The sequence below is a fragment of the Dipodomys spectabilis genome, unplaced genomic scaffold, assembly GCF_019054845.1.
Source record: "Dipodomys spectabilis isolate Male_0828 unplaced genomic scaffold, ASM1905484v1 ptg000423l, whole genome shotgun sequence".
In the NCBI taxonomy this organism is placed as follows: domain Eukaryota; kingdom Metazoa; phylum Chordata; class Mammalia; order Rodentia; family Heteromyidae; genus Dipodomys; species Dipodomys spectabilis.
The window spans coordinates 399,589-424,321 of NW_024871100.1; the positions used below are offsets into that span (position 1 = coordinate 399,589).

Consider the following 24,733-nt stretch of genomic DNA (forward strand, 5'->3'; position numbering starts at 1 on the left):
ACCTTTTAGGATCATATTCACTGAGTTTTATGTATAGCATGCATGCTAAGTAGTTAATACACAGTTGTCACAGATGTCACATTATCTCAAGAAATGTTACCATCTTTGTTGATGACAAAAGGACCAGTTCTAACATTTAGGACCATGGGTCATCTGTCTTTAACTACATGTTCAGAGTGTATCAGAGGCAACTTGAATGTGTGAAGACATGAGTGAGTTAGAGTATGGCTCCTAGTGCAGGAGTCTCTGATGTTGCCATCGAAATTGTGCTTGAGTGCTTCAAGAGATAGATAGGAAGCTTGTTATGGAAAAGGATCAGACTCTCTTTGTTGACTGTGAATTCAACAAGCATTTATTGAGTCTACATATAGCAAGCCGTGTCAATGAGTGCAGAACTGATCCACAGAAGCTTACAATCTAATAGCAGAAATAAGACAAGTATACCAATGGCTAGAAAAAGTGTAGTTTGCATCAGCAGCAGCAACAATAATAATAATAATGGAAAAAGGAAAAGGAGAAAGAAAAGGGAGTAGTAAGTGTATGGAGAGGTGATAACTCATAGGACTTATTTGGATGTTGGAAGGAGGCAAATATTTCTGAAAGAGACACTGGAGGGATTTTATGGATGTAGTTTTAATAGCTGAAGCTAGGGGAAGAGCACTCTAGGGATAGGAATAGTATAAGCAAATCAGGGAAGCAGGAAATGGAAGCTTGTGTTTTGGGAACCGCTAAATGAGAGTTGAATTTCATCCTCACAAACACTCTGGAGAGGGGCAGGGTTAGATGTGCTCATCCCCATTTTATAGATAAATTGAGGTCCACAGATAAGTAATTTGACTAAAATCACACAGCATTTAAGTAGCCAGTGGCTAGTGTTTTACACCATAGTCTGTCTAATTCCAGAGTCCTTCCTTTTCCATTCCTTACCATCCTATCAGGACTCTACCCTCAGGCAGCCTTTGGAAATACATGGATACTTAGAAGAGTTATTACAAGGACTGTGGTGCTATATAACATGTATGGGGTTGTTGCATATGTTGCTATAAAGCTTGGTCTTTGTACTTAGCTTGATCTAGTATCTATGCCTCTGCCTCTCTTGTGCCTTCCCAAAGGCCAGGCTCAATTGTGCTTTGTGAACATTGACTGCTCTGCAGTTGGATGACTTTAGCCCAATGTCTTTTTTTCTTTTGGTCCAAGACTGGGACTCAAATTCCGTACCTGACACTGGTTCGTTGGCTAGCACTCTACCAACTGAGTTACACCTCCAGTCCCTCTATCCCAATCTCTTTGAGGAAAAGAGACCCATATTTGGGAAGGTACTTGATTAAGTCACACAGTTGATTTGATAGCAAAACCAATAGTAATAATACTTTAACCTTGACAGGGGAAAGCTCTTCCACTCTCCATATGATTTCATTTACAGGAGAGAGGCATCACTCTTAGCTCATCATCCCTAAGGAGGTGACAGTCTCACTTACACCTCAGCTCTGCATATGTGGCAGTTGTGTCTGAAAAATAAAACCATACATCTCCTGAAAACCAGGATTCTTAGCTACTTATCTGAGTAGAATAATAGGTACTGAAGAACTCACTAGGGGAGAGTGGGGTATTACTTTAGCTTTGTCTGTCTGGCAAGATTCTTAACTAGAAATTCTACATTAGCACCCCAGAGTGGCTTATGTTGTTCTCTAATCCAATGTTCATTTTCTTGAGGAATTTCCTTCCAACTAAATAGACAAGAAAGTGTGTGGATGTGTGAATACTTTCCCTTATGGAAGTTACTCCAATAGGATCAATTAGTGGCCTCTTTATAAAACAAAACAAAACAACGTAGATCACTCAAAGTTCTAGGTTTCTTCTCCAATTGAAGCAGGAGGACATCAAGCCCCCACAATGGGTCCCTTGAGATACAAAGATGAGTTATTTCCTTGGAGGAACTGAAATTTAAATAGAGACAAAGGCATATTATAGAACTATGAGTGGAGTTAGAATGTAAGAAATGGTTTTTTAAAAATAAGGATGGAGAGGGTCACAAGAATTCAAAGGACAAAGCCTTTTGGAATACATGTCTTTCTACTCTCCAAAAGATTCCCTCCAGAGAGAATCTAATTCAAAGCCAGTTAGGAATCATCTTGTAGTAATGGACACATGGCTACCCATCTCTTATTTCTTTCTTTTTTTTTTGGTCCGGTCGTGGGGCCTGAACTCTGGGCCTGGGTGCTGTCCCTCAGCTCTTCAGCTCAAGGCTAGCGCTCTACCACTTGAGCCACAGCGCCACCTCCGGCTTTTTTCTTTTTGCTTATGTGGTGCTGAGGAATCGAACCCAGGACCTCAGACATGCAAGGCAAGCACTCTACCACTGAACCACCTTCCCAGCCCTCTTATTTATTTCTTTCTCATCTTATCAGACTCCTTGGCAGTATCTGAACATGTCACCCATGTTACACCCCAGGACCTTGGCTCCACTTTTGTGGAGACTTTTGAAGAAGTTGAATGATTTCAGTGGAAATATACATTTAGAAGTATCTCTTTGGAACTTGGGTGAAGAAGAGTATAGAGGCAAGAAGACCACATTGGGGGCTGTTATCAGCCAACTAACAAGGAATGCGAAGAGACTGCGATGGAAAGACGGGCATAATGAAAATGATAGAAAAAAATCAGAATAAGTGGAATTAGGTGGCATTTGGCTATAGCAGATGAAGATGAGTTAAGGCATCCAAAATGATTTAGAGGTTTCTAGTTAGTTGAGGAGTACATTTCCTACACTCAACAGTGAACTCCAGGGGAGATACTGTACCTTGTTCATTATTGTATTCCTTGTGCTGGGCATAGGCCTTGGCACAAAGTAAGCATTTTATGAAGGCTGGATGAATGAATCATTCACTAGGTTGGCAGGCGGAATGTAACTCAATGAATTTGTATTCCCAGAGCACATGCTGACTGCTGGTTGGGAATGTAGTCTAGGGGGAAAAAAATCTTTGTGAGAGAGTGTAATAATCTGGGGATTCCACTTTAGTGGGCATGAAATGGTATGTTGACAGTTGGCAGTAGAGATAAAGGTAATTCATCCTCTAATTCTCAAGTTTAGAGAATGGAGAATGGCTTCTTTGCAGGGTTGCTTTCAACTCTCTGTACTCCAGTGTGGTAGGGACATTTTGGCCTGTCTTTTTATAGAAGCACAGTCTATGGCAGCCTGAGGGATGATCTTTGATTTAGAACCTGAGCTCCTGATACCCAGGAACACCCGTTGCAAGGTCATGTTCTTTCGGGCTAAATAACAGAAGGATAACCTTGAGCTAGATTCTCTAAGATGATTGCTTCCATCAGCAATCATCACTTCCCCATCAGTTTCAAATGCAGCCATTTCTTTCATCTGTATTCCTATCTTGATTAGTGAGAAATTAATGAGCGTGTAAGATTTGATTTAGATAATGATTAATTAGGGGAAAAGGTGCCATTCTAATAGCAAGACACTATTATATGCTAAGGAAATTAGTTAATATTTTTGGATGGCAAATTGGCTTGTCCTCCATTAAAAAATACCTTTTAAAAATGCTTGAGATATATATATATATACACACACACACACACACACACACACACACACACACACACACACACACACACACACACACACACACACACACACACATATATGGTTCATTAATAGAGCAACCTGTACTTAATCTTTTGGATAATTTTAATAGGCATGTATTATTTTCCTGACAAGTCATGAAGCAACCAGTTTTGGATGCCATTAATTCTTCTGTTTAATACACCTTAATGATAATATTACATTATTATTTTCAGCAGTGTATATTTTGGTTAGAAAAAAAATCTGTTCATAAAGCAGTGTTTGGCAATGAAGTGTGTCAAATCATCATACACACATATACACACACACATAGAGAAAGAAAAAGGAGAGAGAGATATTTCAATTTTCATTGTTACTGAGCCCTGATGATTCATTCTCTTCTGTTGCTGTTTGAATATGTTTTATCTGCTCTTACAGAAGTGTGAGGATCAAGGTCTACATTAATATTTCTTCTGTTCTTTAATGTGCTTTAGTGTGAGTTTTGACAATTTATTGTCATTAGTTAAAATTGTAGTCTAGTAAAATAACCAACATATAGAACATAATAAAGGTAATTAGAGAATCTGAGGACTGAAAGTGACCTTGAGGGGTTATTTAGTCCATTTCCCAATTTCAGACTGTGGAACTAATCTTCTTCCACAGCACTCTTTAGCATATTATGCCTGTACTTGAGAACCTCCTGTGGTCCATTATTCCTTCCGGGGGTCAAGCCCACAGGCCTCTGCCTGCTATTTAAGATTCCTTGCATCTGAGCCTGACTTACCAGATAAGCTAACTATACCCTAGATTCCAGTCTGACCCGAGGCAGGTTAGCCCCACCCTCTGTTCCACTGATGCTATCCACATTTCACTCAGTGACTTCTCCAAATTCCTTCCATGCTTTAGGAGCTAGCCCCTTTACCTCCTAAAGCCTCTTGTGAACATTTCCTTTAGTTAGCACGTACTGTCTGTATTGCATATTTTTGAAAAATCAAGTTTCTTGAGGTAACTTGCAAACAATAAAAGCACCCATTTTGTATGATAAGGTTTTTTTTAAAAAAAGAATCCAATGTGTATATCCATGTCACCACTACTCCAATTAAAATACAGATTAGTGCTATCATCTCATAAAATGTACTGCATATCTTGTCACATAACTATATACCAACTTTAACTGTTCTTTAGCTATTTTGGGGTGTGAAAGTCTGGTCTCTCAGCATGTATTTTTTTATTTGTTTAATTTAATTAACACATTTTGAATGTTTAATTTGTACCAAGAAGGCAAAGAGTTTTGCATGTGTAATCTTACCTGAAATATGTCTACAAAATATTGCTGATAGGTCCATTTCATAAGTAAGAGTCAAAGGGCAAATAAAATATTGAGTAAAGCTGGGCACCTGTGGCTCACGCCTGTAATCCCAGATACTCAGGAGGCCGAGATCTGAGGATCTTGGTTCAAAGCTGGCCTGGGCAGGAATGTCTGAGAGACTCTTTATCTCCAATAAACCACTCAGAAAACCAGAAGTGGCACTGTGGCTCAAGTGGTAGGTACAGCACTAGCCTTGAGCTGAAGAGCTGAAGGACAGTGCCCAGGCCCAGAGTTCAAGCCCCACAACCAACCAAAAAAAATATTGAGTGGCCTACCCATGCTTGCAAAGCTAGCATATGGATAAGGTAAGGACTAAATTGTGAGCAACTTGACATGAGAAGAGGTATAAAGTGTTTTTTCTCTTTCTTGCCCATTAGTGTCTATGATGCTAAAGGCATCTACTACTTACTGACTTGGAATAAAACCCAATAGGATAAGAATGGACACATTTAAGCAATCCCAGACACACTGTTGACTTTCCTTTTTCAACTATGGAAAAAGCTTAGGCATACAATGGAATGAGTTTGGTGAGCCTAAGGCTTCATAGCAAAGAGGAACTTTAGTCCCAGTCCTGGTAAAGGTGATAAAGGCAAACCAAGAGAGCAAGAATAGGATCTAATCACAAGAGTATGAGATGAGAATCAAGAAGGCCAGGTCATAGATAGACAACCTTGAAGAGATCCCCTGAGTTAAGAGTATGCATCTGAAGAGAAACTTCTGTGGACCATCTGTGCTTAGTCTATGGAAAGTGAGGCACGCAGTAAGGGTGTCCAGCGTGGGTACACATGGGAATAAAGTATGCCTATTTGGCTGTAGGACCCCAAACTGGATCCAATGTGCAACAAGCCATTGTCTCAAAATAATTACGGATATGTATTTTATAGTTCCTTCCAAGTGAAATATCTATTTGTGCATCTTCAAGCTGTTCTGACATTGATTTTATAGCATTTCCCAAAGAAGATGTAAAGTTTTTGGAGTTATCTCTCTCCACTCCCTCATTTTTTTTAGACACAAACACAACTCAAAGATCTTGTTAGTGTTCTCAGTCTAGTACCCTCATTAATTCAACAGTAATGTGTATCAGGCTGAATGGAATTGCTTTGGCATCTCAGAGGAGATGGGAGTTGTGCTCAGCTGTTGAGGAACTTACAGTCTAGGAGAGGAGATATATGGTATGAAGGTACTTCTTTTGGTGATAGCGTTAGTACTTCAACTCCAGGACTTACGCCTTCACTAGCTTGGCCTTTTCTGTTCAGGCTAGTGCTCTACCACTTGAACCACACCTTCACTTCTGGCTTTTTGCTGGTTAGATGGAAATAACAGTTTCACAGACTTTCCTGCCTCAGCTGGCTTTGAACCATGATCCTCAAATCTCAGTTTCCTGAGTGGCTAGGTGTGAGTCACTGGCACCCATCTGAAGGTACTGCTTAATCCTGCAAAGTCAATGTGAACCAGCAGACCTGTAATAACTTCAGTTAATTTTGTTTTAGCACTGGAGAATTTAGATTGTTAAGCCGAACCTTTATGGTCCAAATAACCTTTATGGATTATTTGAATAGTCAATTGCTAGTCTTGTCCTTGTCTACATTAAAAACTATATTGCTTGTCTTTCTTTCCACTTCTCAGCTGAATTTCAGTTATAAAAAGCAGTAGGTGAGCAAACTTCATTGACAAATGTGGTCTCTTTTATCTAATAAAGGGCTATTTCCTTTTTAGCCTTTTATTCCTCGTATAGTTAAAGAATGCTTTCTTCTTTACTATGTCTATTGTTGGTCACATCCTATTTGTGAAATTGACCTCTTGGTTTTTATTCATGTAAGTATGTGGTAGTTCTCTCTGCAGTTTCTTAGTCATTTGTACTTTGAACTTTTTATTCATCCTATTTGGGATTCAGTTCCCAGGGAAAGTCTTTGTTTAGTTGATAAGGATTCCTTCTAAATTCTTTCTCTCTACTTTATTTATTTCAAGCAAATGTTCGTGGCACTGAAATTGTTACTGACATTTTATTTAGACATGTCTAGCTCTCTTTTGCTGTCTTGTGAATTTTTTTTAAAGCTTGTCTGTGAGTTATATGAAATTTACTTAGAACAAAATGTTTTCCCCTTTGGTATGAGTTCCTTCTCAGATTGGAAATCTTGAACTCTTATCATTTCTGGACGTGTTATTTCCTCAAATCTATAGCTAAGTCTTAGCTCCTAGATCATTTTTACTGGTGTTATTGATTAACCAGGCACTGATAACTGATAGGGAGGGTAAATATTGCTATTTAGACACTTAGGTTTGGAACACAGACCTTTCTTCATGACATTTGATATGTTAAAAAAAATTCCCATTTTTTTCTCTTCCTTTTTTATTATTATTTTTGTTGTAAAGATACAGTAAGTAAGGTAATGAGTACATTTCCTATCGAGCATTGTTACCTCCTCCTTTGTTTTTCCCCTACCATCCCTTCCTTCCACACCTCCCCAACTCCCCCCACCCCTGCCACCCCCCCCCTCAAATTGTAAAGTTCATTTTCAACATAGTATCTTGTACATATCATTGTTACAATGGGTCAACATGCATCCTTATCTCAGCATTTTGTTATTTTCCTTCCCCTCCCCAAATTAGAAAAATGTATAAACAAGATGCAGGGCACCGGAATCAAATACAATGAAAACGAGGGTTATACCATGGGAACTTGGAAAAAAATTATATTAAGTGAAGTAAGCCAGGCCCAAAGAAACATAGGTCCCATGGTTTCCCTTATTTGCAATAATTAGTATATGTCTAGGACAAGTAGAAAAGGTCAAAAGCTATGTAGGTATGACCATATAAGATGATGCTAAGCAAAATGAACCTCGCTAGCGACACAAGAGGTTGTATGTTTCTTGCTGTTGTTTTAATGTATTTATAAAAATTCCAATTTGATGTTGTATTCCTGTCAACATTTTTAGCTAACCTGGTTTTTGAGGTAGTGGGGATTTTCACATTGATGAGACTTGACTCATTCAAAGGAAGGGTACAAATGTGGAAATCCTGAGTAAATCTGAATTATATCACAGGAAAGCCAAACTGGTGGCATGGTAATTCAAAGTCATTCTTGAGTTTCTTTAGGTACATTGAACAACAATTTGTTACCTTAGAATGTCTTAGCAAGTCCTACTCCAACAAAGATGAGTGATCTAAGCCTTTGTTACCCCTTAGCTGGAGATGGTGAGAACAGAAACAGGGCTAACAGCTAGCCACCCAGCCAGATAAATTCTGCCAGGCTTGAAAACCGGAAGACATCACCAATGGGAATTTAGAAATACACATGGTTTAATCTCCAACAATTAATTTCATGAACTTATGTAAGCCGAGGGATTTTTAAACACATATTCTATAGGCATTGGTTTACCCAGAAAGTAAATAAGATCTTGCTAAATGAACAGGATCTTGACCTAAGGAAAGATCTGCTACGTAGGATTTTTCATATCTACGCATGTGTCCCAAGCAACCTTGTTTAAATTTAGATTAGCTACTCTTCCCCAAGGGGACTCTTTCCCTTCTCGGTCCAGTAACTGCATCCGTTTCTCCTGCTAAAATAACACTATATTTTGTAACCTTGTGTAGAAAGAGCACTGTGAGCTAGAAGATCTTTTCTTTTTCCTTTTCTGAAGATAATCATAAAGCTTTTAAGCTTAGACCATATTTAAAATCAGTCTAAGGCTTGTATATGAGATTGACATTTATAAGAGATAAGTCTGAACTTTGTGTCTCCAGACCCCAAATTGTATTTTGACATTAAATAACACCTTTCCACCCACTACTATAAATTGCAGGACCGGATTAGGCTTGGTGATACGTATGATCTACACTTCTTTACTACCGTTCTTGGCAGCTCCCTTGAGAAGAGGGCAGTGGAGAGCGTGGAGGCAATACCCTGGATTCCAACACCGATGTCCTGTGAGGCATAAATTGATGAATGTCTTTCTCAAATTAATCAATGAAAATGTACATTTGTACATTAACACCATGCTCAACGGGCATTCCTAGGGAAATAAAATGCTGTAACAAAAAGAAAATGTCTGGGAACTTAAAGCTAACTAGTCCCCCCACCCTCCTTTTTTAAAACCTCAATTTTTGAAAAGCTGTCTAAAACATCTGAATACGATTTCAAGCCTTACGTTAGTAAGATTTATTGAACCTCACTTGGCGAGGATCTTTAGGAACTTTAGGGGACGTTATATCCTCTATACTCAGTTTATCATTGCTTTATTGAGCTCATTTACTAGGACTAGGTGTTTATCTCTCTTAATCCCTTTAGGTAGTGAACTCTTTGGGGGCTGGGAACAAGTCTTTCTTGTCCTCTGTTGTACCTCCAGCATATAACACAGTACCTGGCATGTTAGATAGGGTCCTTTGCATAGGGAGATGCCCAGTGGGTAAGCATCTAATCCAATATGGAGTTGGATGTACAATAAATTTATTGGGGGGAAAATGAGAAGGAAAATGGAAAGTGGAATAAAGATAGAAGGAAGGATTGAGTAGGAAGAATCATAGACCCAAGAAAGTTTTCCCAAATCACTGGGGAGTCCTTAAACCAAAGGTCTCCCTTGGGCAAAGTTCTATGTCTTAACAGAACTTTGCATTTTTTGCCATGCATGGTCACTAGGGGACAACAGTCCCTAGGGACTATGACCATGCAACATAATGGTGATAAACTCAGAAAGCAATAGCTGAGCTTACTACTAGTCAATTATTTCCCACAGTAGGACAATGGTAGTGTACATTGTCGCAGTCACCGCAGGAGCCCAATCAGTGCTTATTGAAGAGAGAATTCGAGTAAACCAGAATATGGACAGTAGAGTATGTGCTTAATATGCATGAAGTTTTGGGTTCAATCCTCAGCACTTAAAAACAACAACAACATCAACAACAGAAAAACCCACAGGAGTTGAAGAAAGGAAGGTGATTTGATTTAATAGTCATTGAGCTTTAATTCTCAATAATGTTGGTGGGCATTTAAAATCATGGTACTTTCTCCATCATACCTCAAATGTTGCTTTATAGTGAAATAAGGCCTTCCAATTGTAGAATAGAATAGTTCTTGCTACCACCATATTTCATATCTCCCTTATTTTTCTTTTAGAAATGAAGTACATTAGGACTGGGCCTGTATTCTAGCTCCTTAGGAGGTGGAGATCAGAAGGATTGTGTTTTGAAGCCAGCCTAGGCAGAAAGTTAGTGAAGCCTTACCTCATACAACAAGCTGGGTGTGGTTTCATATATGTGTAATTCCAGATTGCTGGGAGACAGAGATAGGAGGGGATAGTACTCCCAGGTCATCCTGGACAAAAGCATGAGATCCTACCTGAAAAATAACTATAACAAAATAGGTATGGCTCAAGAGGAGCAGTTGTCTAACAAATGTAAGCCCGAATTCAAACCCCAGTACTGCCAATTTTTTTTGCCTGTCCTGAGGGCTTGAACTCAGGGCCTGGGCAGTCTCTGAGCTTCTTTTTTCTACCACTTGAGCCACAGCTCCAGTTCTGGCTTTCTGGTAACTTATTAGAGATAAGAATCTCTTGGCCTTTACTGACTGGGCTAGCTTCGAACTGAGATCCTCAGATCTCAGCCTCTGGAGTAGCTTGATTATAGGCATGAGCCACTAGTGCCCATCTACTGCCATTTTTTTTTACAACAAGTGTTATTGAAGTATAATTGATATGTAATTAAAAGCCTGTTTTTAAAGGACACAGCTTGACAATTTTGGCTTGTATATACACATTAAGCCATCACCACAATGAAAATAATATATTACTCCCAAAAGTTTCCTTACCAAGCTTTGTAATTCTTCCCTCCCACTTTCCTTCCTACCTTTAATCCCTTTATAATAACACCAAACTGCTTTTTCTCACTGTAGATTAATTTCCATTTTTTAGTGTCTTATAAGAATGGAATTATACAGTATGTACTCTTTTTAGATCTAGTTTCTTTCACTTAAGCATAATGTTTTTGGGGTTCATTCATGTAGTAGCATGTAGCAATGCATCATTCCTTTTTATGGCTAAATAGAATTCCATGTGTGGATATGCCATAGCTTATCCCTCCTTTTTATTATTTTGTTTATATTACTAATCAGCACTGGCATCATGTTTAATATATTTTAATTCACTTCTTTGCTTGTGGTCTTGAGAATATAAACTCCATGAGGATAAGTATTTTGGTTTGTATTCTGTTAAAACCACTATGATTAGCATACATTTGTAGAAAGACTTGCATCTTACTCTGGACATTTCATAAAAACAGCAACAAAGCTTTGACATAATATAGATGTTTCGATAATTTCTTCTGAAAAGCAACCTTAGATTGTCCAGATATTTGGGAATCATAACTGGAATTTAAAACATTTTTTCTTGGTTGTGTTCTCCTTCATAAATTATAATCAGGAAATGTAAATTATAGGAGCGAAGATTGATCTTTTAACAGACAAATTAAATATCGGTGTTCAATGACATGTATTTGGTGGTGCTATAAATTAGTTTATGCAGAATTTATGAGTCAAACTGAGGCAATTAATTCTTATGGTTATTCAGAAAGAACCAGTTATAAGGACAATTAGTGGAAAGTAAGGATTAATGGACAGTACTTTTGAAGAATCAAAATTTGTATATTAAAAGAAATGTTTTTGCCATGTTTGCTTGTCTGTGTAAGAGAGAGAAAATGAGAGAGGAAGAGAGAGAAAGATGGGGGAGAGAGGGAGAGAGAGACATTGTGCTTACTGAAACATGAAAACCTTGTTTGTTTCAGGATCAGATTTGCAAGTATGTCTCCCCAAGGGCCCAACATGCTGCTCAAGAAAGATGGAAGAAAAATACCAACTAACAGCTCGATTGAACATGGAACAACTGCTTCAGTCTGCCAGTATGGAGCTCAAGTTCTTAATTATTCAGAATGCTGCAGTTTTCCAAGGTGAGCTGTGGGAATCATTGTCCATGTGTTGCTCAATGGTATCATTCTTTGGGCTCTCAAATGCTAATTAATTTATAAATTCCCATTTTAGCATTAATACTTAATATTTTAAAAGCTCACCTAATGAGATTACCCCTTCCCCCAAAAAATGAAGCTTCATTTTCATCTTTGCAAAGGAAGGCTTCTCAAAAATCATGGTCCCAGGACATTCTGTTTTCCTGTATGCATAGGTTGTCAATCTCTGCCTAGGGAGTAAATGTTACTTTCAGTTAGTTCATAAGAGTTGGTTAAAAACCACAAAACAAACAGTTCTCTAAAGTCTCAAGGTCAGTTTTCTCCAGGAGTTTAGATTCCTGTGGAGCACACATGAACTCCTTCAGACCACTAGGACCATGTCCATTTTAAGAAGGATAAACTGGCTCATTGGCCAGACATTCTCCATTTGTGTGAGTGGTTACTTCTCCTTTCCTTGAGAATCTCAGTTCTTAATCTGCCTCTGTTAGGACTATGAAAGAAGCTGTTGTGGCCTTGATAGAGGAAGCAGCAAATTATGTTATACTTACTAACTTATAAGACTTATCATAGCAGCATGAGGAAGGAAGGATAGAGAGAGGGGTTCCCTCCCTCAGTTAAAAGATCCAGATAAAGTCTTTAATGATGATCATGGTTGTGGGTGGTGGTAGGTAACACAATGTGCTTTGAACTGCTTGCTATGTAGCAGTCCCTCTATCCTCACAATATATTTATGTATAGGCATTAATAGCTCCATCATATACATGAGGTCCATGTCTTATACCTCCTCCCTCAGGCTGCCTTTTAGGCCTGGGAAGATTAATTATAGAGTTGGGGGTTCTTATTTTTATTCTTTTTCAACAGTCCTGGGGGTTGAACTCTGGGTCTGGGTGCTGTCCTTGGCTCTTTTGCTCAAGGCTAGTACTCTACCACTTGAGCCACAGCACTACTTCTTCTTTTTTTTTCTGTGATTAATTGGAGATTAGGGTCTCACAGACTTTCCTGCTCAGGTTGGCTTTGAATTGGCATCCACAGTTCTCAGCTTCCTGAGTAGCTAGGATTACAGGGGTGAGCCACTGGTTCTCAGGGGGAGTTCCTCTTTAAAAACCTTAAATCCACAGAATCAGCTGATCTTTGTTGGCCCCATAAAGAGAGAATCTGGATGAGATACAAAAATAACACTTCTATTTGATATGGTAAACATTTAGATTTATGGCACTTTTACTAGAATTAGTCTCTGAATTGTAAGGTTTTTTTTTTTTTTTTTAAACGTGGTGAATCTGGAGTCCTGTGTGCTGTTCCTGAGCTTTTGTGCTCAAGACTAGGCTCTACCACTTGAGCTACAGCTCCACTTTGCACTTTTTAGTGGTTTCTTGGTGATAAGGATCTCATGGACTTTTCTGCCTAGGCTGGCTTGGAACTGAGATCCGCAGATCTCAGCCTGCAGAGTAGCTAGGATTACAGGCATGAGCCACCAGCACCAGTGGGTTGAGCATAGCTTAATTTGTGATTAGCTCATAAAGCATACTTTCACAACAGTTTCTTGTGTCAAAGCCTTAAGGGTCTTTCGGTTGATTATATGAAGCATAATATATGAGCTCAAATTCTTTATTAAGTGATTTAGTCTTCAAACTATTAAGAAGAGTTTGCTGAGACTAACAATTTGGAAATAGAATGAACAATTGAGGTTGATTAAAAAAATACATATACCGGCCTGAGAATGTGGCTCAGTGGTAGAGTGCTTGCCTAGCATGCATGAAGCCCTGGGTTTCATTCCTCAGTACCACATAAACAGAAAAAACTGGAAGTGGCGCTGGGGCTCAAGTGGTAGAGGGCTAGTCTTGAACAAAAGAAGCTTAGGGACAGTGCCCAGGCCCTGAGTTCAAGCCCAGGACTGACAAAAAATACATGTACCATTCATATACTTCCTAGATGGGCTTTGCAGTTGAAAGTGGGATAAGAAGGGGAATGATACGAAAATTGGGTTAAAGTAGAGGGCCATGTCTTAGTCTTTGGGAGCATCAAGGTGATTTTTTAGAATGGAGTGTTAAATTCTTATATAAGTAAGCTCTCCAGATGTTGTCTTATAGCCATCATTTGGCTAGATGGGCACCTTAAAGAAATGACAGGGGGATGCACAGCAGCTGTCATGGCTGCCCACATGAGGGCCTTGAATGTCCTCATTTATATCCAGTCCTACACTTAGCATATTATGGAATTTTTTTAAGGGCCTAGAACAGTATGAGATGGGGAGCGAAAATAAGTTGACAGTATTTGGATTGAATTAGATTCCAGATATGGCCACTGTGGTATGGAGGCTAGATACTAGATAATGAACTAAATGAGGAAAGAAATGTGGACTTGTTAATGCTCCAGAGGAAATTTCTCATTACCTTACGCATGTAACTGTAACCCCTCTGTACAGTATTTTTACAATAAAACCTACATACAAAAAAGAAGAAAATAAAAAAATATGTACTTGTTGTGCCCACCCTTCTCTCTCTCTAGTTCTCTTTTCTCTCCCCACCCCCACTTCCTTTAATTATGGGGATACATAGAAGGATAATCTTGCCAAAAGGATATGAAGTTAGGGGTCGGGGGTTTAGCTCAGCGGAAGGGCGCCCACCTGGCGGGCGCAAGGCCCTGGGTTCAGTCCTCAGCCCTGGAAAAAAAAAGAATAAAAAAAAAAGAATATGAAGTTAGTGCTTTCAGACTTGTCATCCTATATACTTATCACCACATTTCAGTTCTCTCTCCCCACCCCAGACCCCTCCTCTGGGGTTTTGAATTTGAGACCTTGTGCTTGCTCCGGTGGCACTCTAGCACTTGAGCCTCACATCCAAGCCTGCTTTGTGCTGGTTATTTTTGACATGGTGTCTAGTGAACTTTGTTGCCCAGGCTGACCTCGAACTACTATCCTCCAGATTTCAACCTCCTGACCCTTTTCTTATCCTACCTTACTTCGGAAAGTGAGCCCCATATGAAAGAGTAAATCACCGTCCCAGCATTTCAGCCATGTTCAGAAAGATGCTGCCCTCACATCTTTCCTGTAAGAAATATTTAGAGAGGGTTGCCTTTAAACCAAGAACGACTACAAAATGACGTGTTATGAATTGCTACAAAAAAGCAGGGCATAAGCTTCTTCTTTACTTATCATTGCTTATTATTCCAATGAGTTGAGAGTGAGAGGCACACATTTCCCCCCTAAAATTCACACCCCCTCCCCAAGATTCTGATAGGCCAAATTATTGAGAAAATCACCCCACTACTTCATTCATGTGAAATTGGATATGACAGCTTTTGAGAGCTATTTTCTCTACCACATGAAACTGAAGAAAGCTTATCTTGATCTTGGCCTAGATCCACAGTCTCCGTAGGATTTCTTCACTAATTCACATTGGGGATGTTGAAGCTGTGAATATTTCCTGCAACTATGTGCAGTTCCACGAGCAATCCTTACTGCCTCGATTTGGATTTTATGTCTTCATTTGCAGGAAGACTTTGCCCTCATAAATGAGCCTGGGGCCTTTTGCTACAGTGGTTGGAGTGCTCTGCTGCTAATGTTGTTTGGATAATGATTGAAGCATTTAAAAAGTTGTTCTTTATTTTCAATCTTTGCATTGCCTCGTTTCCTAAATTTAATTTACTTAGATGTGCTTAGGAAAATGGGGCAGAGCACAATCGTTTTTTGTTTCTGCTTAATTAATTCTTTTTGAGAAAACTCCCACAAAGAGTAAATTCTCCTTTTTCTCTCATTCTTCTTCTCTACCTTATAATAATGATGATGATGATGATGATAATAGTAGTGAAGATATGTATTAAGTGCCTTCTGTATGATGCTTACTTTTACATAATTATCTCATTTAATTTTCTCAGCAGCCCTATGAGGTCTCTACTGTCATTATCATCATTTTACAGATGAGAAAACTCACTGATGCCACAGCTTCTTCTAAGCTATCCTGTGACATGCTTCTTAGTGTGTTTAAAATAAAACAAAATTACATAGTGAGAAGATGGTACCAGTGGCTCACATCTATAATCCTAGCTACTCAGGAGGCTGAAATCTGAGGATCACAATTTGAAGCCAGCCCAGGCAGAAAAGTCTGTGAGACTCTTAGGCTCCAGTTAACCAGCTAAAGGCCAGCAGGGAAGGTGTGGTTCACGCATTGAGTGAAACAGCCAAATGTGGGCACGAGGCACTGAGTTCAAGCCCTAGTACCTATAGAACATAGTGAACTTTGTAGTCCTCATGAAGAAAAACATAGGGTAGAATTGTGAGTTTTTCATCAGATCTCCAAAGCTGCCCATCTTCAAGCTTTGAGTTCTGTTTTCTCAGTAGAATTTCATTAAGACTTTCAGCCTTGTGCTTGTAGGTGACATTAGGGGTATGGCCAGAGATTTTTTTCAATGATAGACAGTTTTAATCTTTTCCAAATTGACCTTGAGAACTCTTTGCCTCTTTGTTTGGAGCTGGCTATCCTGAATTAAATCATACTCTTTACAAGCTTAATGTTAGCTTGTAGTACATAAGCAGTTAGGTAGCTGATATGGGGAGATATAGATGAGCAGCAAGAAGTAACAAGTGGACTATAAGGGTGAAGGACATAAAATGGACTCAGTAATTCACTAAGTGAAGCATCTGAGGCCATTTATAGAGGGATATTTCCCAACATGCTTCAGTAGTCCCAATAATACAGATCTTGTAACTGATGTTCATAATCATGGTTATGAATCAGTAAGATCAGATTACATTTATAATCTTTTTCTTAAAATTTCCATTTTGAAGGGCTTCAAATAATTTTTTTTTGCCTAAGAATAAAGGCAGAAACAGTTGACTTAAGGGCAAAAAATAAGAGTTCAAATTCTAGATCTGTATTTATGAGCCTTAGAATTTGAGGTGGTTGTATACACTCTAAGAGCCTCAGTTTTTGTTTCTGTAAAACTGGACTACAAATGCCAATCCTACTTATCATACAGATAACATATGTGAAAAGTGTCTTGAAATCCATAAAGTACATTAGACACACATTATGTAGGCAGCTCATTTATGTGGACCACTTAACTGCCGGTAGTGCCAACCAAATAGATATATTGTGCCAGGTGCATTAACCTAGATGAGGCTGGAGTTCATAAGGTACTTCAATAACTTTTTCCACATAGAGATGATAGATCTCTAGACAGCTCTAGTGCACCAGTGAGAGAGTACTTACACAAAGAATCTCTGGGGGGAAAAAGGGTTATGTTTCATGTACTTGTGGATGTGAAGTTGTGTTCTTTAGAATGTCAGTATTGCCAGGAGCAATTTAAGCTTTCTGTAACTTCTCTGGTTTAGCATATTTTACACACAAGCAGTGGCAAGATGAGGAAAGGCGTATGTTCAGGACTGTTTTCTTATGTCAGTCCTGGGGTTTGAACTCAGGGTCTGGATATTGTCCCTGAGCTCTTTTGCTGAAGGCTAACACTCTACCACTTGAACCACAGCTCCACTTCAGGTTTTCTGGCACTTAATTGGAGATGAGCCTCATGGACTTTCCTCCCCGAGCTGGCTTCGAACTGTAATCAAATATCAGCCTCTTGAATATATTTTAATTGCATTTTCTTTCATGGCAGCAACAAGGGCAAAGTTGGTATTAAGTCTAGGGAGCCCTAGTTGATTCTTGCCCAAGGCTGGAAAGCTTGCTTTCTTCTACCTGCTTGCTGGAGCTGGGAGTGTGGAGATGCCTTTGAATGGGGGGAGGGGCATTGTTGTTTTTCTGTTGCCGCTTCTGTTTCTATCTACTCTTGACAGTTCCTAAAATTTTTTTTTCCTGTCAGATTCCTGCCTCTCCCCCACTCCTCTAAAATACAACTGACTTTGGTGAGAACACTTTTCCAGCAACTCAGAGCAATTTCTCCAGTCATTTCTGCTTGAAATAACTGTTTGGGGGGATATTATTAAAGCATAGCTTTTTTTCTCCCTTCATAGTTACTATGTGACTAAATAATTGCTTGAATGTTGATAAACATGTTTTTGTGATTCAATCATTTGTTAATTTAGGGTGGGTTTTTTTTTTGTAATATGGTGGGGGATTGTAATGAGTACTGAGCAATTTTTCTCCATTTCACAATTTTTCCCCTTGACCAGCCTGACAGTTCTGCCCAGGCTTCAATTCTGAGCAGGCTGAGCCCCACTGAGTTCTCAACTTGAACTACTGGCCACTCTATCAAAACCCTTTTTCTTCATTGAAAATAACATGCAAGAGAGAAGAATTACATTGATGTCTAATCAGAACTTAATTCATTTGTCGGGGCTAAAGATAATAACATACAATGGAATAGAAGAATTTTCAGAACACAAACCATGACCAGGAGTGAGGTTATATGTCCTCAAAAAAATGTAAATTCCTAATCAGACCCCTCATCTGTGTAGCAGAGCTCTAGTAATCCCATTATAAAAGGGTGCATTTCTCATCAGAGCACACAAGATGCTGGCTTTAATTAGTGAATTTTTATGGCACTAGCTCAAAGAGCTATTTTGGTTACGAAGTTTTTAAAAATGCAGTTGGTTTAATTATTAGTGCTATTTGGACAAACAGCTGGCAATGGAGTGTCTCCAGTCATTTCAGTTTTGAGCTAAGAACTTTTGGATTCAATTTGGTTTTAGGATTCTGTGACTCCGGTTGAGCCAGTACTGGGAGAATTACAAACCCTTTCTTGTGCCCTCTTATTGATCTAGAAAAGTCAGTCATTAGGCTGAAAACTGTTTAATAAAAAGAGCTTAGAAAAAAATGGCTTGGTGTGCAGTTGGGGACTATTCTAGGGCCAAGTGGGAGGTGAAAAGATTATAGAGATTTGTTCTTTTACCACAGCCCATGATTGTGGCTGCAATAGGGCTGTGAACTCAACTCTTCTTGCTCATGATTGCCGCCTCCCCATCTCACTATCAGGCCCAAGAAGCAAATTAAAGGACGTGTGTGCCCTCTAGAAACTTCTATGAAGAATACCACTTTGGCCTAGAGTGATTACTTCCCTATTCTCCCCCAGTGAGGTTTGTTTACTTTCGGAAAACATATGTTCCTCCTCCTCTTTCTGTCTCACTGACTTGCAGTACCTGATATGGGAGTAATGAGGCATATGTTTGAGAGATTTGAATTCTCCTGTCAGTAGAGTAGAGGTAGAAACAATTTTCCTCTAAGCTGGAAGCAGTAATGTTGAAATTAAAAAATACCTTGCCTTCTGTTGAGTGTGAGAGGCATGCAGGGGCTGAGGTGCCTGCTCACACCCCTCCTCCATCTTGATTTAAGTTCCAGCCTCCATCAGATGCTGGGGCATTTTGGTTGGGTTTTCCTAAATCTGGGTGGGGTTAGGATGTCAGTGAGAGAGGGGGGAGGGAGGGAGCAAGCCAGTGAGTGAGCGAGAGATGAGGGTTCTCATTCTAAAGTATTTTATTTGTATTATTTCATTTCAACCTCACACCCACCTATGAGGTTAATACTTTAGACTTGCATTATTTTACTGCTGAGGAATAGAGAGCCTTATGGAGACTAGCTATCTGTCTAAAGTAAGCACATCTAATAAATGCAGATACAGATATTAGTCACACGAAGGATGGCTCCAGAACCTGTACGGGTCCATAAAATTTGCTTCATGCTCCCAGTTAGCCCCCCCCCCCCCCATTCTTATTTTCTTTCTTGCAGGAGAATTCTGTTGCACTCAGAAAGCATTTAGCTAAAAAAAGGTATTGTGATGGACTCAGAGATTAAAAAAATAAACTTACTTCATAACTACCTTCAAATAATTCCAAATTCAAAAATCTAAGACATTTATATGTAACTAGCATGGATTCATGGCATCCTAAGAGAAAAGCTGTTAGAAAAAGCTTGAGTAATTTTTGGGTTAGAGAATAAGGATGGATTTAGGTTTTGGAGGGCCCAAGAGATCATACAATTTGGGGACCCCTTTTAGGGTTACTTCCAGCTAGAGGGTAGAGATTTCTCAAAAGATTGCTTATATGAACTCTGTAGACAGATGTGGCTCTTGAACAATGAGGAGGGCAGATGTGGGAGTTAGGTAAATCCATGTAATTCTTTTACTCAATTACTTGAAATTCAAATTATAAATTGTCTTTCTGGACTCCCTGATTTAGGCCTATCATCTGCCACTCAGCCTTCTCTCTTGAAAGGACCAAACTTAGGAGGATGTGGAAGGGCATGGTGTGTCTTTTTAATTTTTTTTATTGTAAAAATACTGTACAACGGGGTTACAGTTACATGAGTAAGGAGGCATGGTGTGTCTTTAGGCAGGCTGGGGTCTAAGTCCAACTTGGGCTTAATCCAATGGAGAACTTAGTCCTATGCTGGTGTATAGGAATCACATTCATGCTAGCCATTGTTTTTGTTAGTTACTCTTGTACACTTGTAAACAGTTCTACCTGAAATAGCATATCTTGGCTGGATTAAATGATACTTTTCTGGCATACATCCAATTATACCTGTTTTGTATGCTTTGCTATAATTAACCTGAAAATGCTCTAAAATGTCTACTGATAAGCCTAGCATTTAAAGATGGCCTCTTGGGACATTTTTCATGAGTTGTCTTCTTTCTTCTGTGTGTGTCTGTATTTAAGACTTTACAGCATACAGGGTTTTCACTGGTCCCCTAGTGGTCTGAATGAGTTAATGTAGCCTCTGAATCTAACCAGCAAAGCAATACTCTTACTTCTTTGTGTTAAGATGCTCCCCAGTTTTGGATGACATTTTGGAACCAATGGACTTAGTATGATCGTTATATAATACTAGGATCCATTCTATTCCCTCTCCTGGGAATTTGAACTAGCAACTATTCACATAAACTTACCTTTCCTTAGATACAATTTTATATACAATATTACACTGCAAAATGGCAGAATGGGTGGGCTTTATAGTCCAAACAGTCTTGAATTAAAATACTTCTGTTGCTCACTAGTCACACAACTCCCTTTCACAAAATAATGATAATAATTATAACCTTATAGAGTTGTAAAACAAAATTGCAGGAAGGGATCGTTAATTGATTTAGAAGATTATTCTTCAATAACAAAGGCAGATTCATTAAAAAGTATTTGTATCCATTTGTAAGGCAGGTTTCTCCAAGCTAATGTGTAGTTTACTCTTTACTACTGTGAGCCTTTGAAAATATTAGAGGAAATTTTATTTTTGAAACACATTTTTGTGTCTTTGCTGTTTAACTCAGGGTCTGGTTTCTGTCCCTGAGATTTTTTTTTTTTTTTTTTAGCTCAGGGCTAGTGCTCTCAAGTGCCCTAGTGCACTTGAGCCACAGCTCCACTTCTAGCTTTTTTGGTGGTTGATTGGAGTTTCACAAACTTTCCTGCCCAGGCTGGCTTCAAACCACAATCCTCAGATCTCAGCTTCCTCAGTAGCTAGGATTGCAAGCATGGCTCTTGGCTAACTTTTAAACATATGTTTACTACACCAATAAGTACTATATTTTATTAGACAAATTGAAAAAAGGCAAAGAAACAAAAAAAGGAGAAAATAAAATTAGATGATTCAGGTTTTTTCTTCTACAGGATAACCATTATTAACATTTTGATAACTAGTAACACTTGCTAAAGGTTTATATAGCACACATACACAGATACATAGTATAAACAAATATGTACATTATGTATCTACATTTATTTAATATATATTTCGAAATGGAATGCTTTTTTGTTGTGAAATATAAAAATAGACATCTTTCTATGTCAATAATTATTTTTGTATAATATAATAGAATAGAATTTCTCATGCTATTAATATAAACGTCTCTATTGACAAAAATTGAGGTTACTTTCAGTAAACAATCATGAGATAAGTAATGCCCATCTATCTAAATATAAATGCATATCCTTAGTTATTATTTCCTCAGGTTAAATTCTTGCAACTATAATTGTTGTATTAGAGGCTACACTGTTTTTAAGGTCTCTCACATTCGTTATTTCATTTGTTTTCCATTAAATTTATACCTATTTCACTTTAATGAGCATTACATATAACATTCATGTATCCATTTTCTTAACTACTCATTACATGTATTTTATTATAATGTCACCTTAGTTACAGGAAAACTTGAAGATTATTTGTACATTTTCTTTGTGATTTCTATTTAATATTGTTCATTTGTTTTTAAAACTAGGTTATTTATAGTTCCTTACTAGGTGCCATTTAATTTTCTTTGATTTGTAAGAACTATTTATATGTTCAGGATGCTAACCTATTTTCTGTGCTATAAATTGTTTTTACTGATGTGTTAACTTAATTTTTAATTTTTTGTGGGTGTTTACAGAATGCACGTATATCTTCCTTAGATTTCCAATGTGATCTTTTGTAAATAATTGACATTACCTTTAGCATGAATCAAATATCTATTCTAGTTCCTGTTCGGACATCAGCTGTATAAAAGAGGTAAGTAGTTTAAAGCGTTTGAGTTTGTTTTCTTATGTGCAAGACAGCAACACCTTGACCTGCTGACCTTTCTGGGCCTTTGAGGACCAAAAAAGGTAATGTATGTGAAACTGCTTTGAAAAGTTCAAATGATTATTTATTGTCCTTGTTCTTCACTTGTCTCTTGATGCTCCCAGACAGTCTCAATGAGTTCCTGTGTGCTGTGCTTTCCCCTGCATCTGAAACCTCTCTAGCCATTTTACTAAGAAGTACTCTTGGTCTATAAGTACAGTGTAGTTTATACCCTGGTAGCTGGAAAGGTGCTTGGAGGGTGGTAAAACATTGTTTACCACCCATCTCTTCCTATGTGGACTCTGGGCATGTTTCCCACCTTCCCTGCTGGGAAATGTGCCTTGGAATAATTCTTTGATGCCGGGCGTATGTTGTTCCTTCATGGCCTAGTACTTAATGACAGCTTAAGAAATCCAGTCAGAGAGACCAAGTGCCTATTGTTGTCCAACAGCTTAGTAGGTGAGGGGCAACTCCAAAGCCTTCTATCCACATGCCTAGTCTTCAGGGACTGGAAAAACAGTACTTTTTTCCTAGCAGTTAACATTTGGAAACGATACATGGGCCTATCAGATACACCAGTTGGTTTGGCATTGCTTTGTGGTACGTATTCTGGAAAGAGTTGTTTATTGGGAAACCTTTTTTTAAAAAGAATATAATGAGATGACCATAATTCTCCTTCTCTGCATGCCAGCTTGAAAAAAAAAAAACCAAAGGCAGAAAAAAAATCAATTAAGATACCTCCTGCAATCAAAGTAATCTTTAGTAGGAGAACCAAGTAAGTTCTTTCTGGCAACCTCTGCCAGATAACTGAGATGCTTGTAGGGAAAGAAGAGCCTTAAATGATACACATGTTTTTTCAAATATAATGTTGAAGTTTTTTTTAAAGTCAATTAGGCTTACAAAAAGTCTCTTACACATTAGATTTGAATAGTCTTCATAATAGTATTAATAACCGTTGCATAGCATTGCCCCACTCCCCATTATAAAGATGTGGAAAGTGGGGCCAAGAGTTATACAGTTTGCCCAAGGCTACAGAAATATTAAGGGTCCACATTAAGTTTCCAACTTCAATGTCATTGACCTTTTCATTGAGTTACATTGTCTCCCTTGAAGCTAGAAGATAAAAACCAGCTTTACTAACTCATTAAAATGATCCTAAAGGGTACTGAAAAATAACATGTGTTGTTCGGAAACTGTACAGTAATAGAGAAATAAACAAAATACCCAAATAATGGTCCCAAATATTGATTTGGCAGAAGGCTTCAAATTCCATTGATGTGAAGCAGTTCTCTGTAGGGATATTAAGGGTGAGTTCATTGTACCCTGGGTATTCTATGTAGTGTGACCGCCTTTCCCTTAGCCTTATAAACAGTCACGCGCGCGGGCACACACACACACACACACACACACACACACACTCCCCTTCAGACTTCATTTCGGTACTTTTTAGCTTGATATCTGAAGGGGCTGCTGTCCTGACAAACACAATCTGGCCAGATGTTATTATTTTACACTACATTTAATTTCTTCCTGCCAAAGATTTCGACTTCTTTTCTCTGATAAAGATCAGGGGAAATTGTCTGGTATTTACAAAATCCCATCCAGGCATATCTGTTACAATGTTCACTTAGCAGAGTTTATTAGATTATTAGGGCTCTAAACCCTTGGGCTCTTTTGTTATTGAAATTTTTTTGAAAAAAAAAGAAAAACTCAAACATCTTCAACAAATTTAAGAGGTATAATTAGGCTCTGGACTTGTCTTACAGGCATTTTAGAATTATGAAAATGGTTTAAATAGTATTTGTTTCCTGAGAAACTGGCTGAGTTTGACAGGGATGAAAGCAAAGTAGCTATGCTCTTCGGCTCTCTTGGTTAATGGGGAAAGGGATATCTGGAAGTGAAATAAATTTGCTATAGTTGTATGGTGGAAGTATTCCCCTAAGTACTTAGCCATATCACACGGAGCTCCCTCTTTCTTGGCCTAGTTGAAACTAGGCACTACAATGTTCAGGCAACATGTGGAGCTTTCATTTCCTTGCTCCTGCAATCTGCTTTGAGGTTCTTAAATGCTATTTTTTCCTATACACATTATATTAGCTATAGAAAGCAGTCAGTAATAATCATAGTCAATAGTTCCAAGGTATAATCAATTATGATTTATGTACACTACAGTTTTCTTCAAGAGATTTCATTGTGTAGTGCATGTAATGATTATAATTGCAAGTATTTCTAGTTGAAAGTGGGTGTCACTATTGTGCATCTATTGTGGGATTGTCGACATGGGAGGGTTGACCCGACTTAACCAAACTAAGGAGGCAGTAGCTATTCTGGAACATCAGGAAATGAGATGTACATGGGAGAGAGAAA

General features: G+C 38.4%; 1 protein-coding gene across 1 annotated transcript in view; it reads left to right on the forward strand.

Moving 5' to 3' along the window:
* Positions 1-24,733, forward strand: part of Gpc3 (glypican 3) — a 402,055-nt gene that overhangs the window by 21,350 nt on the left and 355,972 nt on the right. Inside the window, exon 2 of the mRNA XM_042668242.1 lies at positions 11,718-11,879. Coding sequence (XP_042524176.1) covers positions 11,718-11,879 — 162 coding nt within the window. The remainder of the gene's footprint in view (positions 1-11,717; positions 11,880-24,733) is intronic.